Below are 17,181 nucleotides of genomic sequence, written 5' to 3'. Positions count from 1 at the left end.
AAGTCCGGAATTCAAAATATAATCGAGTAAAAGTACAAAAGTATTGGCATCGAAATGTAGGAAGTACCAAAACAAAAGTAGGAAGTCATTATGCAGAATGTCCCGTTTCACAAGTTTTCAAATGTATGAAATGTATAAAAATCTTTTGAAAATAGCTGATCTACAAGCTCAGAATGCGTCGCATCGTGACCCATGAGCTTGTAGTTCGCTATTTTCAAATGGCCGAAATGTATATAGGGCTGAAGTGGGTAATGTATGTTTTGTAATAATAATCTAAATCTACAAAGTAACTAGTAACTAAAGTTGTCAAATAATTGTAGTGGAGTAAAAGTACAATATTAACCTCTTTTTTTTTTTACTTAAGTACAGTACTAGAGTAAATGTACTTAGTTACTTTCCACCACTGCCAACCCCTAAAAGGGTTTGAGAGATTCTAATGTTGTTGTTCTAAAGTCCTATAGATGCACTAGACTAGAGGGATAAACATGCACTTAATAAGCATCATGATGTTTTTTTTCTTGTGTCATCTACAAAGTGGAAGTTTAGGCTCTTCCTTCAGTTTTCAGTATAGGACGCTTGGGGCTCTGTTATTGACATGAATGTGTTGAACATCTGGAAATGTATTAGAACGTAATTTATGTTTAACAGCTCACTTTAGGATATAGGCTTTAAATTATGTTATCACTTGATTTGCTTAAAGAAAGTATATGACATTGACTGGTTGAAATGACTGCTGAGGTGCACTCGAAGGTTTGCAGCAGGCAGAGGCCTGCATTTCCTTTATGTGCATTTCCTGTATGAGAGCTGCACTCACTGCGTACGTGACGCGTGATAGTGATATGCACCGACATTCTGCCAAGACCCGCCCCAGACCCGGAGAAGTCGCGCTGTGATTGGCCAATGGTCACTTTGAGTGACAGTTGGGGCAAACGCAGTCCCCACAACATCATTTACTATTCTGTGCCTATCGGTACATAACTCGGACGGCGCTTAGTCGACTAGCAGACCATCGGCCGGTCGTCGCGGGCACTCGCGCCTGGAGGCGCTCGGCCTCGACTCCTCGGCCTCAAGGTCTGCTGAGTCGGCGCGCCTCCGTCATGGTCCAAAACTATACTTTATTAGCCAAAAAAAATAGTTTTTTTGTGTGTGTGGGTGGCTGTTGGACAAGTCACCCATACACCCACATGCACACACACTGACTTCTGAGAATCACCTATAGCGTCTGACTTCTAAGAATAGGCATGCACACCTATGTGCACGCAAATACACACACACACACACACTAACTTTCTTAACTTTCGAAAAGTCATCTACGTGCACACCTACGTGCACACACATACACACACTGATGTCTGGAGAGCTTCCTTTAGACCGTACTACTGTATAAAGGGGCCCTCACAAGAGCATCACAGCAGAGGCTGGAGAGGCAGAGGCTGAGGGAGACGTGGGAGGTTTTGGACACGGACGGCTGTTGGGGGCCCTTTGGGCCCCTTGGGCTCTTAGGTTTTTGGGGCTTCTTCTCTTGCACCTTGCTCAGATGTTAAACAGTCATGGCTCCACATGGAGGAAGGTAAAAATTACTTAAATTAGGAAGGTAAAATATTACTTAAACAATTAATTAAATCAAAAAGAGATTAAACCTATTTAGTGCTACTTTAAGGACATTTTTGGAATTACCAAATCTAGACTAGCCTGCATTTCAGGCTGAATGAGATCTAAATGGAACCTCCTCTTTTTAATCTAAATTATAAATTAGTTTAGGACAAGCCTAACTTAAGGCATTTGTAAATCTGACCAGACAGACATGAAACCTTACTAGATGGCATTTCTATTGGTATTTTGTATTTGTATTTTGTATTGTTAAATACACATCTGTAATCCCACTATGAACTGAGCAAATAAAGGGAAGCTTTTAATCTTCCAAAAAGCCTCATTTTCTGAGTTAGTGTTATAAAGATAAATAGACTAGGGGTTTCTTTTGAAGGACACCATCACGCCCTCGGTGAGTATGAGAATTCCACACTACGGCAACATACATACACATTCAATTCACACCCCATACAGGTAGAGATTTGTAACTGATGCAAAGTTTGACGCCAACGTTTGATGCAATGCGGTGCGGTGCAATGTATTGAGTAATGCTTTTTGAGTGCAATGTTTGGTATGCAATGAATTGTGAGCATTGAGCTGTGTTGCAATGACGGTGTGCTATGATGATGTGCTGTGGGTTGGCATGGTGGTGTAAAGAGTGATACGGTTTGCATGTGTTGGCTCATTATCCCTATGTGACTAGACTTAAGAGTAACAATAATTTTCTGGGTTGTAGGCATAGGGGATGTAGTGGGTTTATAGAACACATGAGCTTCAGTGCATTTCTCTAGACAGAGGAGTAGGATAGGTTGTTTCAGTAGAGTCTCTTGATTGAGTTAATGGTCAAGTTGATATTTCTGTTGAAGCGGGCCAGTAAGTTTAGGGGGCCCCTCTGCTCCCTGCCTTTCTTATAACTGTGATATCCTCAGATCCATAGTTTGTCTTAAAAGTCGGGGACTGGATTTATGGGAGGGGATTAAGTTATTAAGGGGTTTACAGATGGTGACCAGACTAAAGGCGGTTACACACCGGCGAATATGCGAATATACGCAAAATTCGGACTCGTTCCGAATAATTAAAAGACGCTTTTTCGCTTCGCTTTTTCGCTCCATGTAAGCTTGCATTGACTTTATAAGGTTTTAAAAAAAACGTATTATTCGCATGAAAAAAATCGCCCCGGTGTGTAAGGACCTTTAGACTAAAAATTAGCCGTAAATTCCCTGAAGGCCACAGGCCTGCTAAACACAGTCGAATTTGCTCTGAAATCACCATGGCGGAGAACAGGTTGTTCTTCCGTCGCCACAAGTAAATATACAGTTTTTACGCTTCTGTGTGTTGCTTGTTCAAAGGGTCCCTGAGCCCGGGGACCTCCTATCTGGAATGTACGCCACTCCAGTCGTGGGCTGGAACGGTTATTAAATTACTAATCCGTTTAACAAGAAATGCAAAGTTAATAACAACGACAATTCACACAAAGACCCTGGCTATAGGGGCCCACTGAGCTCCTGGACCCCTGGGCCTGGGCCCGATAGGCCCTGTGCGATAATCCAACCCTGCTACTCAGTATCCTGGTGTCAGTATACTGGTCAGTATCCTGGTGTCAGTATCATGGTCAGTATCCTGGTGTCAGTATACTGGTCAGTATCCTGGGGTCAGTATCCTGGTGTCAGTATACTGGTCAGTATCCTGGTGTCAGTATCCTGGTCAGTATCCTGGTGTGGTCAGTATCCTGGTGTCAGTATCCTGGTCAGTATCCTGGTGTCAGTATACTGGTCAGTATCCTGGTGTCAGTAACCATGCCATAGTTCTTGTCTAGCTTTCGACGATAACAAGGTCACTCTGGCCTGCTCTCTCACAAACGGTGGTAAACATTTTGGCTGCCTGCTCCAAACACCATGAAAAACACTCTGTTTGTATGATCAATTTATTCTTAGAATAAATTAAGTAATTAATTAAATATTTGACGATCAATCTATCAATAGACTAATCATTGCATCAGTTTTTTATGGAAATGTATTTTCAAAATACGTATCTCAAATACATTTCTCAGAACAGTATTTTGTATCTTGTATTGTGATAATATTTTTAGACTCAGTATTTGTAATTTGAATCAAAATAATGTTGATGTATTTTTGCCCTCTCTGCTTACAGCCATCACTAACATTGTCCAGTTAGGCAGCAGCATTGGGGACATAAAATGTTTGTTTTTTTTAAGTTGCTGGTGTAGTATTTCATCGCAATTGCGGGGGAACTGAGAAAAACAATGAGGAACAGATAACTCTAATTACCAGGCTGTAGACAAAGCTGTAAAAGCGGTGGTGGTTTCACTGTCTGACGATGGTAGATCTCGTGCCTGAATAGCGTGCCTACCCCTGCATTATAGAGATCTCTGTTCCCCATTTGGGGTTGTGACTCATAGAAATACTGCTGGCATGGAGTACAAGCTAAGAAGAGAAACCCAGAGAACACTCAGTGATAATCAATCCTCAGTATTAATTTAACCATTAATAAGAATATCAATTGACCCAAATAGACGCATAAGGGTAGGGTGCTGTTTACTGTGGTTAGTTTGCATTAATTATTAATTTTGGAATATTTTGGCAATGAATAATGACCAAAAGTCATGTGCACACCAAAACCTTTTTAAGGTACAAAACTAAAAATAACAAACGTAGATAAAGTAGGAAGATACACTTAATTGAATGCTCTTTCAATGCGACTAGGGATGCACGATTAATCGGTCATCATATCGGTATCTGCTTTATCGACCTTAGAAATGCAACATCGGTATCGAACCAATATCAGAATAATGTATTGGTTTTAGCTGATATTTTATTTTATAATATACGTACTGTATAGTGTGAATGAAAAGCTGAAAAGGCATTTGGTAATGATGAAGGCTGCAGATTCAATCAGTGTTTTCTGGAGAAGCTTTCAAACGGGTCAACAAGTTGGAAAAAAATTCAATCGAAATATGTACAGGACTTTTGAACAAAGAGGCCCTAGCTCAGCTCTGCGCATAAAATGTGTAATGTGACTTTATCCGTTGTGTTTTTTTGTGTCCTGATGGAAAAAAAGAAAAAGAATTTCCGCAAGGACAAATAAAGCATCTATCTATCTATACTACATTTACATTGTGTAGAGGCAATCAATCTACACAATCACAGGTAAGTAAGTAAACCCCACTAGAAAGTTGTATTGCAATATCGGTTGATTTGACCATGCAAATAATCGGTATAACCAATTTCAATATTGTGCATCATTAAATTCGAGTCCTATCTTCCTAATCAGTATCCTGCTGTCAGTATACTGGTCAGTATCCTGGTGAATATCCTGGTGTCAGTAACCTGGTGTCAATATCTTTGTGTCAGTATCCTTGTGTCAGTAACCTGATCAATATCCTGTTGTATCCTGGTCAGTGAGCAGCCATTGGGTTCTGATGAGCTGCCTGGAAATGCATTTCCTGACGGCCTTTTGGCACTGACAACAGTTTAGACCCTTCCCTGTCTGGGTGGCATGGCTCACCTTGTATAATTTGGGGAGAGAGTGCAGCACTAGGCGTAACCTTATTGACCATCGATGTTCATCAGTTGGTCGTAGAGGTTATGCAGTGTATCATCCCACGACTTCTCTAGGGAAAGGTTTGAATGTGAACAAATGGTCCATGTTTGTTACCTGTTTAGTACTAGGCTACTACTATAATGAGAGACGAGACAAAATAGTTTTGAGAAAGAGTTCAGGAAGAGACAATAGTCGTGTGTCCTCACAGAATGGGAAGAGAATTATGCTTTGTTAGGTCGAAAGGAAAATAGGCTGATAGGCCTTTTTGCATCCAAAGAGCCGCAGCCAAAGATGCGCAGTGGGGTGGGGTGCTGTGGCTAAAATGTGCAATGTAGTTTTTTATTAACCGTACAATATGTAAGTACATTGAAGATGGGGAAAGAAGCCAAGGTATTAGCCAGAGCACTGATCAATAGTCTGTGGCAAGTTTGGAGGCAAATGGAGCGATCGTGTGCTGACCAACCCCGGACGTACATGGTCATTTCAATTATAGTAATTGGATAATAATAACTAGAGGTTTGGGCCGCTTTGAGGCCCTCACATCTAGATGTTAAAAGATAAATAATAGTTCCTCAACGTAGTGCAACGTAGCTGTGATGTAGCTGATCGGGCCTAGTTATTATTATTATTACTATTATTATAGTTGTACTGTAGGCTACTCACTGTATGTCCCGAAACTAGCTGTGGCTGTTGCCAATATGAAATGAATAGGCCTAACTATTGAGCAGATACATGGCCATTTATCACCTACAATTATATCAGACGCGATATCTGGTTAGGTTAAATAGCCTACTGTATAGATGGATTACAGACAAATTACCAAAGTCTACTTTAGAACGACCAGAGACGCACGGCATCAGCGGCTGGCTGCTGCCCAAAGCGCAGAGCTCCACCCGGAGCGCACACTGTCCCACAACTACACTCACTATTAAAAATAGAAGAAGTCGCATACTGACAAAAATACGTTGCGGCTCTTTGGATGCAAAAAAATGTTTGTCGACTTCATTGCTGGCATCTCACACCTGGCTGTAACCAGTGTAATGGTGATCTTTTTAGTGGCAGGACGGTATTTAAATGACGTCGCACGTGCACACCGCATGCATTTTATTTTACCTTAATTTAGGAAACATGTTTGTGTAGGAAATGGTTTTTTTAGCTTAGTTTTAGTCTTTTTAAACTAATACAAATTCAAGGAATGTCATGAATTATAGAGCTGAAACTAAAAGCTTTGAACGAGTATCTTTCTCTTCTTCGACGGTGGCTGAGGCATTGTTGCGTGCAGATAGGATACTGGCAGCAGCGGCTACTGTCTATGCTGAAGCCAACATGCTGTGTAGCCTATAGATGCGAGGTGTGAGGAATCTGAGGATATATTTTCACACTCACTTGTAAACCTGTTAAGCAAAGTAGCCATTTGGGTACTTGGCTCGTGAATCTACGGGGGGGGGGCACGTTCTAGCGTGCACTGTACCGTGCCGTACCTTGCGTGTGAAAAAATTACTGGCCACGCACCGTCCTACTCCATGTGGCCTCCATGACACCACTGGCTGTAACTTTTGGTAAGCCTTTTCTGTCAAGAGCGCAAACCTTCCTACCTTATTGATTTTTGATTATAAAATGCTGATAGAATGCACACATCAGCTGTTGGGGTGCTGGGTTTAAAGAGGATCATGAAATAATCCAGCTGGCTCTCATTGAATTCAATGCATGTGTCAGGGCTCCTTTGCCTCCCATGTGCGTAACGTAACATTATCTCTCTCCTTAGAATAAGGAGTTGTGGCCGGAGTTCTCAAAAAGGTTTGTTTTCATGGGACAAAAACGCATTTGCGTGTGGACGAACCGCATATAAAAAGCTACTTTTTTTTATTTATTCCCGTGTACGTGTGGATGGTACTTTCTGGCAAACCAACAAACCATTTGACTTAACACTTTCAGCTGGGGGAAATTTCTTTCAGGGAACTGAAAATCTCAACCACAAGGAGTGTTTTAAAGGTCTGATTGATTGCATTATTGTTGGATGTGTATAACAAATTTTTTTCCTCCAGAATTTATCTTGCCTTTATCATTCTTAAACAACTGACTTATTCAATGTTATCATAATCTTTCAATATTTATTTATTCTATATTGGCATTACTCTAATTACCATTAAAGCGTAGCCTGGGATCCAGCCTGATTCACTAAAAAATTTTTTCTCACTTTGCTTCTCAAAAAATCCGCTGAACGTAGTGAATCAGGCTGGATCCCAGGCCAGTAAAAGCGGTGGTGGTTTCACTGTCTGACGATGGTAGATCTCGTGCCTGAATAGCGTGCCTAGCCCTGCATTATAGAGATCCCTGTTCCCCATTTGGGGTTGTGACTCATAGAAATACTGCTGGCATGGAGTACAAGCTAAGGGCGCGCTCCCACCGCACTTTTATTTTACCTCTGGGGCAGAGTCTGCCAATGCTTTGTCAATGCAAATGCGTGGATTCTTGGAAAAAATCCACAAGCCCAGGAATCCACGCATTTGTATTGACAAAGCATTGGCAGATTCTGCCCCAGAGGTAAAATAAAAGTGCGGTGGGAGCGCGCCCTAAGAAGAAAAACCCAGAGAACACTCAGTGATAATCAATCCTCAGTATTCATTTAACCATTAATAAGAATATCAATTGACCCAAATAGACGCATATGGGTAGGGTGCTGTTTACTGCATTAATGATTAATTTTGGTATATTTTGGCAATGAATGATGACCAAAAGTCATGTGCACACCAAACCTTTTTAAGGTACAAAACTAAAAATAACACGCAGATAAAGTAGGAATATAGGATTCACACACTTAATTGAAAGCTAATTCAATGCGACTAGGGATACAAATTATTGTGAGCCTACAGTAGGCCTACTCATTAACGTACACAAATACACCCATACAGTAGGCCTACTCATTAACAAGGGGAGTGTGTTGCTCTTATAAGGAGAATACTGGTAAAGTATATGGCGTATGCTGTCCGTGCATCCATGAATGAAAAGTACCAGAAGGACTTCGGGGTGATCGTGTCAGAGTTCTGAATGAAAGGACCCTATAGACAGGGCAAAAGCTATAACAAACTGATAAATGTCTGTACCAAACTTTTCTCAGTTGATCCTTATGTAATTTTTGACGTAGAATCCATTTCTGCTCGGGACATTTTTGTATTGTGCATAGTTAATGAGATAATGTGCATATTTAAATAAACTAGCATAAATAACGAGTAGAGGTCATCCAACTTGTGTTTTAGTGGTTTTCTGGTAAAAGAATGAACATTTTATCTCATTCAGGTGTAAGGACTGTTACAGTGTAACCATTTGGTATGTTTATGGTAGTTAATTAGCATATTTTGCATATAACAACAACGGCAAACACATGGTCATTTTCTGTTCAGTGTTATTCCAAGTACTTATTTTTACAAATATTATTATTCCTGTATATCTGACCACTACTGAATGTAATAAGCTAATAATAATTCTAGACCATATTTCTGGTCACATACCATACCTTTCACAGTTGATCCCAAGGTAATTTGTCTTACCTACGGTCTTAAGCTACAGAGCTTAACCTGTAATAGACTAAAACTAAAACATATGTATAAACAATATTTACATTTAGCTTAGGTATTTATATTGTCAGTCCAAGTACATACAAACACAAGTAATGTTTTCTTTGTTGAAAGTGGAATGGTAAATAATGCATTTACACTTAGGTGTTTACATGTTGTGCACACCCTCCTAAGTGGGCGTGCCATACTGTATGTGTCATATTTAAGTGAAAATAAAAAAGACGTTGCTCATTTCTTACTCAGCCATGGCCCCGAGAGCAGCAACATTGCTGCTTCTCTTTTTCCTCCATGTCTGCTCCCCTGACCGTCTCCCTGTCCGTCCTCCTACCAGTTGGCTTCAACACTGCCGTTCTTCCACCGCCCCCTCCATCACAGCCCTGGAGGTCCTGCCTGGCGGAGGCTGGGACAACCTGAGGAACCTGGACATGGGTCGGGTGATGAACTTCAACTACACCCAGTGCCAGACCACCGAGGACGGGTACTACCTGGTCCCTGACGAGGTGTTTGTCATCCCCCGGAAAGTGACAAATGTTCAAACCTTCGCAGAGATCATCAGTTCCTGGCTGGAGCACAGCAGTTCCACAGCTGCCTCCATCAATATGGAAGCGTCTTACCAAGGTTATTGTAATTTAGCATTTGTCTTTACCATTTATTTTTATTTCAACTTGTTTTCAGTTTAGTTTTAATTAATTTTGAATTGGGTTTGCCAATTTATTTTTTATTGAGCTTATTTTTTAATTACTGTTAGTGTTAGTTTTATTTTTTTATTGGAATATATGTGTAAGGGGCAAGTCATTTATTGTGTTATAAACATGGCAAAGCTACACAATTGCAAGATAGATCCACCCAAAAATTCTAGGCTCATGTATGAAATAAATTGACGAAGGACATTTTCTCTATGATTTTAACATAGTAAGCTAAAACGTTTTCATTCTGGTTCTAGTTCCAGAATGTATATTTCTAGTTTTTGTTATTTCATTTATGTAACTATTTATATCAATCTTATGTCTTACAGGTGCCGATGTGGGAGTGACTGCTAAATTCTCTGCTGAACATGAAAGGGTGAAAACCAACCAGGTCAGAGACCGCTCCGACACAAGCAGAGTACAAGTGAGTTCCCTTAATATGATGTTTTTTCTTTTTCTTTTTTTGTGGTCTTGCAAATGTGGGAAATTATGTACTTACATACATTTTCCCTTTCTCTCATTTTCCTAGATACGAAACAACATTTACACAGTTAAAGCTTATCCTGATTTCACTCTGGATCCACACTTTGTTCGACAATTAGAGAACGTTGCAGACGCCATTGCAAATAACCAAGTCAGACAAGCCACTTACCTGTCAGAGAAGATAGTGGCCGACTATGGAACCCATGTGGTAACTAGTGTTGATGCTGGGGCTACCTTAGTTAAAGACGACTACATCAAGTCGTCCTATGTCTTAAGCAGTGACACCCAAAGTACTTCTGTCAAAGCGTCAGCTGGCTTTACGTTTTTGTCATTGTTTTCAATGAGTGTAGATATTGGGTTCAAACAAAACTCGTCTGATCAGAGCAAATATGACAATAGCGTCACTTCTTCCTTCATCGTGGGCCACGGAGGTACACCCTTCTACCCTAACATGAGTCTTGACGCGTGGCAAGAGAGCACCAAGAATAACCTTATTGCTATTGACCGGTCTGGGCTGCCACTACACTATGTCATAAACACCAACACGTTTCCTGATCTGCCAGAGCCCACCGTTAACAAGGTGGCTCTCTATCTGCAACAGGCCATAAAGCGCTACCATACAGTCAACACCCACCCTGGCTGTGTCGACGTTGACTCGCCAAACTTTAACTTTCAGGCTAATGTTGATGACAAGTCTTGTGCGGGGGCAGGCACAAACCTCAGTTTTGGTGGAGTCTTCCAGAAATGTGAGACATATAGTGGTAGCCCTACATTCTGCCAGGAACTGGCTCAGACAAACCTACATACAGGTAATTACTCTTGCAGCGAACCCTACCAGCCAATGTTATTACGCACTGAGGTGAAAACAGAAGACTATGCTATTAGGCATTGTGAATCAGTTTCCTATACCTGTTGGTTATTTTTGACATGCTATGAGAAAGTCTGTGAGTATCGTCGCCATGTCAACGAGGCTAAAGTCCATACATACTGGTGCTACTCCAATGGTCCTGAAGAGGACCACGGGTTTCTTTTTGGCGGTCTCTATGGCAACTCCCTTGAGAATCCTATCACCAAAAGAAAGAGCTGTCCTCAATACTTCACCCCAATTAAATTCCTGGCTAATGATTTAATGATCTGTTTGAGTGATGATTATGAACTTGGTGCCCAAAACGCGGTGCCTTTTGGCGGTTTATTCAGCTGTGAATCAACTAACCCCTTGGCAGGAGATCAGAATCACTGTCCTCCCCAGTTCAGCCAGCATCAAGCCGCAGTCAGTGACGGCTGTGAGATTCTCTACTGCGTCAAGTCAGGACTGTTCCGAGGTAATTATTCGCTGTCCATCCGTCTACCTCCTTTCACTAGACCTCCTACGATGAGCTTGCTGCAAAACAACACAATCACAGTGATGACAGAAGGGAACGAGACCTGGATCAAACTGAGTTCATCTAAATCATGGATAAGCACTGAGACAGATGATCTTGAGGATATGATCAAGAGGTATGCCCCATATTCTCCTGATGCACGTGGGTTGAAGGCAGGTATAGGGCTGGGGGTCATTGCTTTAGTCAGCTTCATGATTGCAGGTGTGGTGCTCGCAGTAAGATGGAAGAAGGGGTTGCCATTGTGTAAAAAAGACAGCCACAGGGAGGAAGAGACTCTTCCATTGCTTGGGAGCAACAATTAACTTTATCAAGTAGCCTACACAGAAATTGTACAGTGAGAGGATAAATGAACACTGAGGATTTTACTGTGTAACTGTGTTTATTTTTTTCTTCACAAATAATCTAAATAATTTCTGTTTAAGATCATACAGTGAACTTTATTATTTTCAATGATGTAGGTCATGTATGAATTATATGAATTATGAATCTCGACACGAATACCGTATAGGAAGTGCTTAATTGCACATCTCTCTTAGAGGCTAGAATTGCAATTTGCTATTTGTATGTACTTTTTGATTATTGAATCTGTTCCTATCCTTTTGTTTCTGCTGCTCTTACTCTACAGTATCTCTACCCTCTCCTTTAAGTAGGCTAAAAAATGTTTTTAAAAAATCATATAATCACCCACTTCTTTTCACCTGTAAACCTGTGATGTGACAATTAAGTTGATTCTGATTCTTCTGAATTATTACCCCAGAGCAGATTTATTTTAAAGTCCAGTTTTTATGTATGTTCAAAATAAAACAGCATATAACAGCAAATAAATATTGCTTTCTATTCAATAACAGTTGTACTAGTCAAGTTTGTGATACAAATTTGGCTTAAAACTTGATAGATCAGCAGCTTTACACAAAGTTTGTCTATGTTTTATCATTACACACCACACACACACACACACACACACACACACACACACACACACACACACACACACACACACACACACACACACACACACACACACACACACACACACACACACACACACACACACACACACACACACACACACACACACACACACACACACACACACACACACACACGAGCTGTAGGGGGTGCTATGGGGGGTCGGCGAGTTCTGGCGCTGGCTGGGGGGCTGGGAGCTCCACATGCACGCGCGAGCACGCACCGTCAGCTGCGGTCTTAACACCTTAAAGTTTAAACAATAGCCTCTCAAGGTTCGCGCCGTCAGCGGCGAGCCGTTCTCAATAGCGTCTACCTGGCTGCTTTGCATAACATTAGGCTACTCGAAAAAAGCCATGGACTTGAATTGAATGTGTACATTCCTCTCACAATGAGAGACAACAGTCTCTGCACTGCAGAGTGTGAAGGGGATCCTTAGAAGAGGACCCAGTTCTCTGAGACAAGACAAAGACAAGTTGTCTGATTATTTTAAGTACTTATGTGTGGGTGAGTCTATGTAAAGGGCTTTTATATAAAACTAAAAGGAAAATTAAAATAATTAATTAATTGAAACAAAAATAAAAACAAGAAATTAACAATGCAACTAAATAATAAGATATCATTACATTAAAAATCACATGTTGAATACAGTATTTCAACTAGCACTGAGCTGATTGGCTATGTGCACATGCAGCCGTCAGAAAATATAGCCCCCCTAGTTCAAAAATCCACAGCTCATCACTGCACACACACACACACACACACACACACACACACACACACACACACACACACACCTTTTCACTTCCCACGTTCTCACATGCCCCCTGCAGTACCTCTGCACACCTCTAGGGGTACCCCCATTTGAGAAACACCCATTGTAACTGCCCCTCGGCCTTGTAAGTATGGGTAATGATGAGACAGTAGAGTTTCATACAGATGCTGTTTTATTCTCTCCGTAGCACCGTGAAAACTATAGAAGAAATATGACAAAAACATACATGGATGTCAAGTCACAAAATACAATAGTCATTCAACAAACAGTAGACCAAAATAAGCTTAAACTGACAACAAACAAATAATATACATCTTAAATGGGGCAAATAGGCAGTCTTAGGACAATAACACATCAGTAGCATGAAAATAACCTTTGTATACAAAACCTATGCCTTAGGTAGACTTAAGACACAAGCCTGTTGCATTCATTATGTAATAATGAATATAATAAACATACAACGAACGAAATAAACATACACTCTTGAGACTATGAAATGTTCATCTCACAAACCTCAATCCGCCTTCCAAGGGGTGTTAAACATGAAATAGAACTTATCATTTATTTATATATCTCTGACAAAGTCCCAATCTTGGTTTTATAGAAACTCTCGCGAGATTCCCACAACGTGACTATATAGTGACTGAAAGCACAGAAAAGAAATGGGGAAACTCTGCTACCTAGTGGACGTTTTGTAAACCACACATACACAAAACAATCAAAATGTAGCAATAAAACACAACCCATGGCATCACAAAGGTAGATAAACAACCATCAATCAATGAAGATGAACAACTGTAACTGTATAGTAAATATCGAAACCCCTTTGGTTGGTGGTCATTTACACCCATATACTGTGCAGGTTATGCAGCTCTTGGAATTAATAGTAACTGAGTGAAGTTAAATGTAATTATGACCATTAGGAGTGTGCTGTTGTTGACTGTCAGACAGCATTGTCTTCCTAAATATGGAGTTATCTTTAGTCAAAGGCTGAAATTCTTCTAATGTGATCCCCTAACAGGCCAAACACTGGAAACCAAACAATTTCTGGTGAAACTGAACTGAACATATACAGTAACTGTTGAGTTAAACAGATAAAATAGCCTAGGTCTATATAAATGTGTCCAAAAAACGTAAGAAAACTAACTTTACCATCGGTCATTTACAAAATAAACGTGAGATTGCATTCAAATATTTAGCTAATCTAGTGTGTTTAATGTATCTGATAATGAAAAAGAGATGCATCCTGTGTACTCTGATACAAGGTTTTAATGATATAGAAAGAGAGCCTAGAGATATAGCCTTTGGCCTATCATTTCTGTTTACATTTTTATGTTGGTCGAAAAACCATTGGTTTGAAAGAAAACAGGGAGACGTCGATCAAATCAAATCAAATCAAATCAAACTTTATTTATATAGCACATTTACAACAGCCCAAAGCCGACCAAAGTGCTGAACATGGTTAAAACAAGGTATTTCAGACACACAGAAGCATCAACAAAAAATATATACACAGGGCAAAAACAAAAGAAAAACAAAAGAGAAACAAAACAATGCAGAGTTAGGACAGAACAGGATAGCTAAATACGACTAAAAGCAAGAGAGAATAAGTGAGTTTTTAGTAAGGTTTTAAAAGCCCCAATCGACTGGGCAGATCTAATGTTGAGGGGCAACAAATTCCAGAGCCTGGGGCCCGCAGCCGCAAAAGCACGGTCACCCCTACTCTCCTCAAATTAGTCGTATGAGCGACCAGCAGTAGCTTGTCCGCAGACCTCAAGGCCCTGGTTGGGATATAAGGCTCAATAATATCAAAGAGATAGGTGGTCGATGGTCTAGGTAGGAGGGAGTGTTGTCCATTTGGATCAGAAATGTCTCTCTTTTGGATGGAGCAGTCATCTTGAAGGCTACAGGTCCAAATGAACAGTGAAAAACAAGTATTGATCTATGACTGTTCCAATGATTCTCAATCTTTTCAATTTCAATTACCCCCAGTTTGATGTGCAATTAGGCCAAAAGCCCCCCCCCCCCCCCCATTGTATGCCCTCCCTCATCTCTGACACCCCAATATACACTGTAAAATCATCAGTTTTAATGTAACCCTGAGAGTTAAATTAAAACTCTCTCTGTACACTGTACACTGTACATGTACTGTACACCCTCAGAGACCCATCAGGACCCCATGTTGAGAACCAGTGACCTATTCTAGTGATCTAAGGCCAGGCTACATGTATAAAATGCCATGCAAATGTACATTATGTACTATACATACTGTAATTCAAACACGCAGTGTGGGATACCACCAGACAAACAGGAAGATATATTCATGTAAAACATTTTAATCTGAACATCTTGAAGTCACAACAATAGCAGGAGAAAAACACTAATAATAAACCATAACAAATCACCCCAAATTAAATGTGACATCCATTGGTCCTGTTAATGGGTTTAGTTACTGTATAGTGCATGACATTATGGAGTATAAAACCTTGATTATTTGATATTGGACACTTTGAAACGCTTTCTCTCAACTGACATAAATTAACTTTACTTGTCCAGTTCTGCCCTCCTTTGCCTCGGTGCTCCTTCTCAACAGATGACATGCCTTCTATTTTTGCTCTTTTCCTGCACCATTTTTCACTGTGGTCACTCACATTACTGTTGACTTTAATTGTTTCATTGTCTGACACACCTCATACACTCCATTAATCCATTGTCTTAAAAAAATCACACCCTGTGTGAAGTGGGCGGTGTCTTGCTAGCTAATCACAATACTGAATGGAGTCAACCAATCATGTACAAAAAATAAATACATTTATTGAAACACTCTTTATGATGGACGAAACCATAACTTAAAAAAAACAAATTTATGGGTTTTTTAAAGTTATGGTTTCTTATATAGGGCTATGCACATGTGTCATGTGACACTGGCCAATCACAGTCCTGAATAGACTGTGATTGGCCAATCACGGTGCAGGGTTAGGCGGGGTACTTTTTGGCCAATCACAGCGCAGGATTTGTTGTACAAAAATTGTACAAATATCCAAGCCTCATATAGGGGCGGTTTCACCGCCCAAAAAATATATATATACTAGTATCCCACAAAGGATTGAACATTAACAGGGAATCTTGTTGTCTTGTTGTACCTCATATGATGCAATTGTAGCAGGATGGGTGTTGTCTCCCACTCTGCCCATGGCCCATCCTCCTCCCACTAATCAGTGGACTGATTACCTGCAGTACATAAGCAGCACACACTCTGCCCTTGTTAGCTGTCTCCTCTCATTTGTGTGTGTCCTCAGCACTGACAGGGTTCTAAAGCTGGCCCGTTGGGCTTCAGTGCTATTGCCACGCTTGTCACCGGCGTGTGCGTGTCCTCACCAAGGGCCCAGCTTGAAAGTTTTACATTGAGGCTAATACGGAAGAGACAGTTCATATGAATGGCCTGTAGTTTCGCTGTTTTACCCCTGCTGGTGTCAGAAAGAATTTATCTTAACGCAAGCGGATGGGTTTTTGACAAACTTTAGACTACCCAGCAAGCACAGTCAGGACCCGGACCAATCAGTGACGTCTCGATTGGGGCTAGATCAAGTCAAACCAAGACAAGTCAGATCTGGCCCAGAATATCACCTGATTTCAACCAAAATTAATCCTGACCACAAAAACGTCACTTCCAGGACGTCATCTAAACACTTCTCATCACCCAAAATGTCTGTCCAAATGTCCATATGATGTCCCGGTGATGACGTCCTGTAAATGACGTAAAGATCATCCCCATATGGGCTGTGATCTGGCCTAGTCCTGAATGTCACCGGGGTGATGACCGGGCGTCATCATAACGTCATCATGACGTCATTGTGCTTGCTGGGTAGATTTTCTTACCTTAATAAACATTGTCATAAATACTATATGCTTCCAGTCGCTAGTTTAAAGTCTCCTTTCAATCATCATGATATGCGTCTCGGTAAACTATGGTCCCATTTATTTTAAAATTGACGATAAAGTAGGTTGCAGAGCTGTGTAACATTTATTTGCCTCTTCTCTTGGCCAGTGCACACTCGTAAAAGAGACAATGGTCTCAATGTGATTTTACTGGTTAAATAAAGGTTAAATAAAAATAAAAAAAGGTTATGCTCTAGGAGGGGCGGGATGATTTGATTGACAAG

At 40.6% G+C, this 17,181-nt stretch overlaps 1 protein-coding gene across 1 annotated transcript; it reads left to right on the top strand.

Annotated features, from left to right (window-relative positions):
- Positions 1-8,971: 8,971 nt before the first annotated feature.
- LOC308089465 (macrophage-expressed gene 1 protein-like) lies at positions 8,972-12,108 on the top strand (the record flags this gene model as incomplete). The annotated part of the gene is made up of 3 exons (XM_080434195.1): positions 8,972-9,344; positions 9,742-9,836; positions 9,942-12,108. 3 exons carry the CDS (start codon positions 8,972-8,974, stop codon positions 11,577-11,579), a joined length of 2,106 nt encoding a protein of 701 aa, XP_080290321.1. The 3' UTR covers positions 11,580-12,108.
- Positions 12,109-17,181: the final 5,073 nt, after the last annotated feature.

This window comes from Gymnoscopelus braueri (assembly GCF_963280865.1).
Source record: "Gymnoscopelus braueri genome assembly, chromosome: 1".
In the NCBI taxonomy this organism is placed as follows: domain Eukaryota; kingdom Metazoa; phylum Chordata; class Actinopteri; order Myctophiformes; family Myctophidae; genus Gymnoscopelus; species Gymnoscopelus braueri.
Note: the sequence above shows the minus strand (reverse complement) of the source record. Positions and strands in the feature narration are given on the sequence as shown.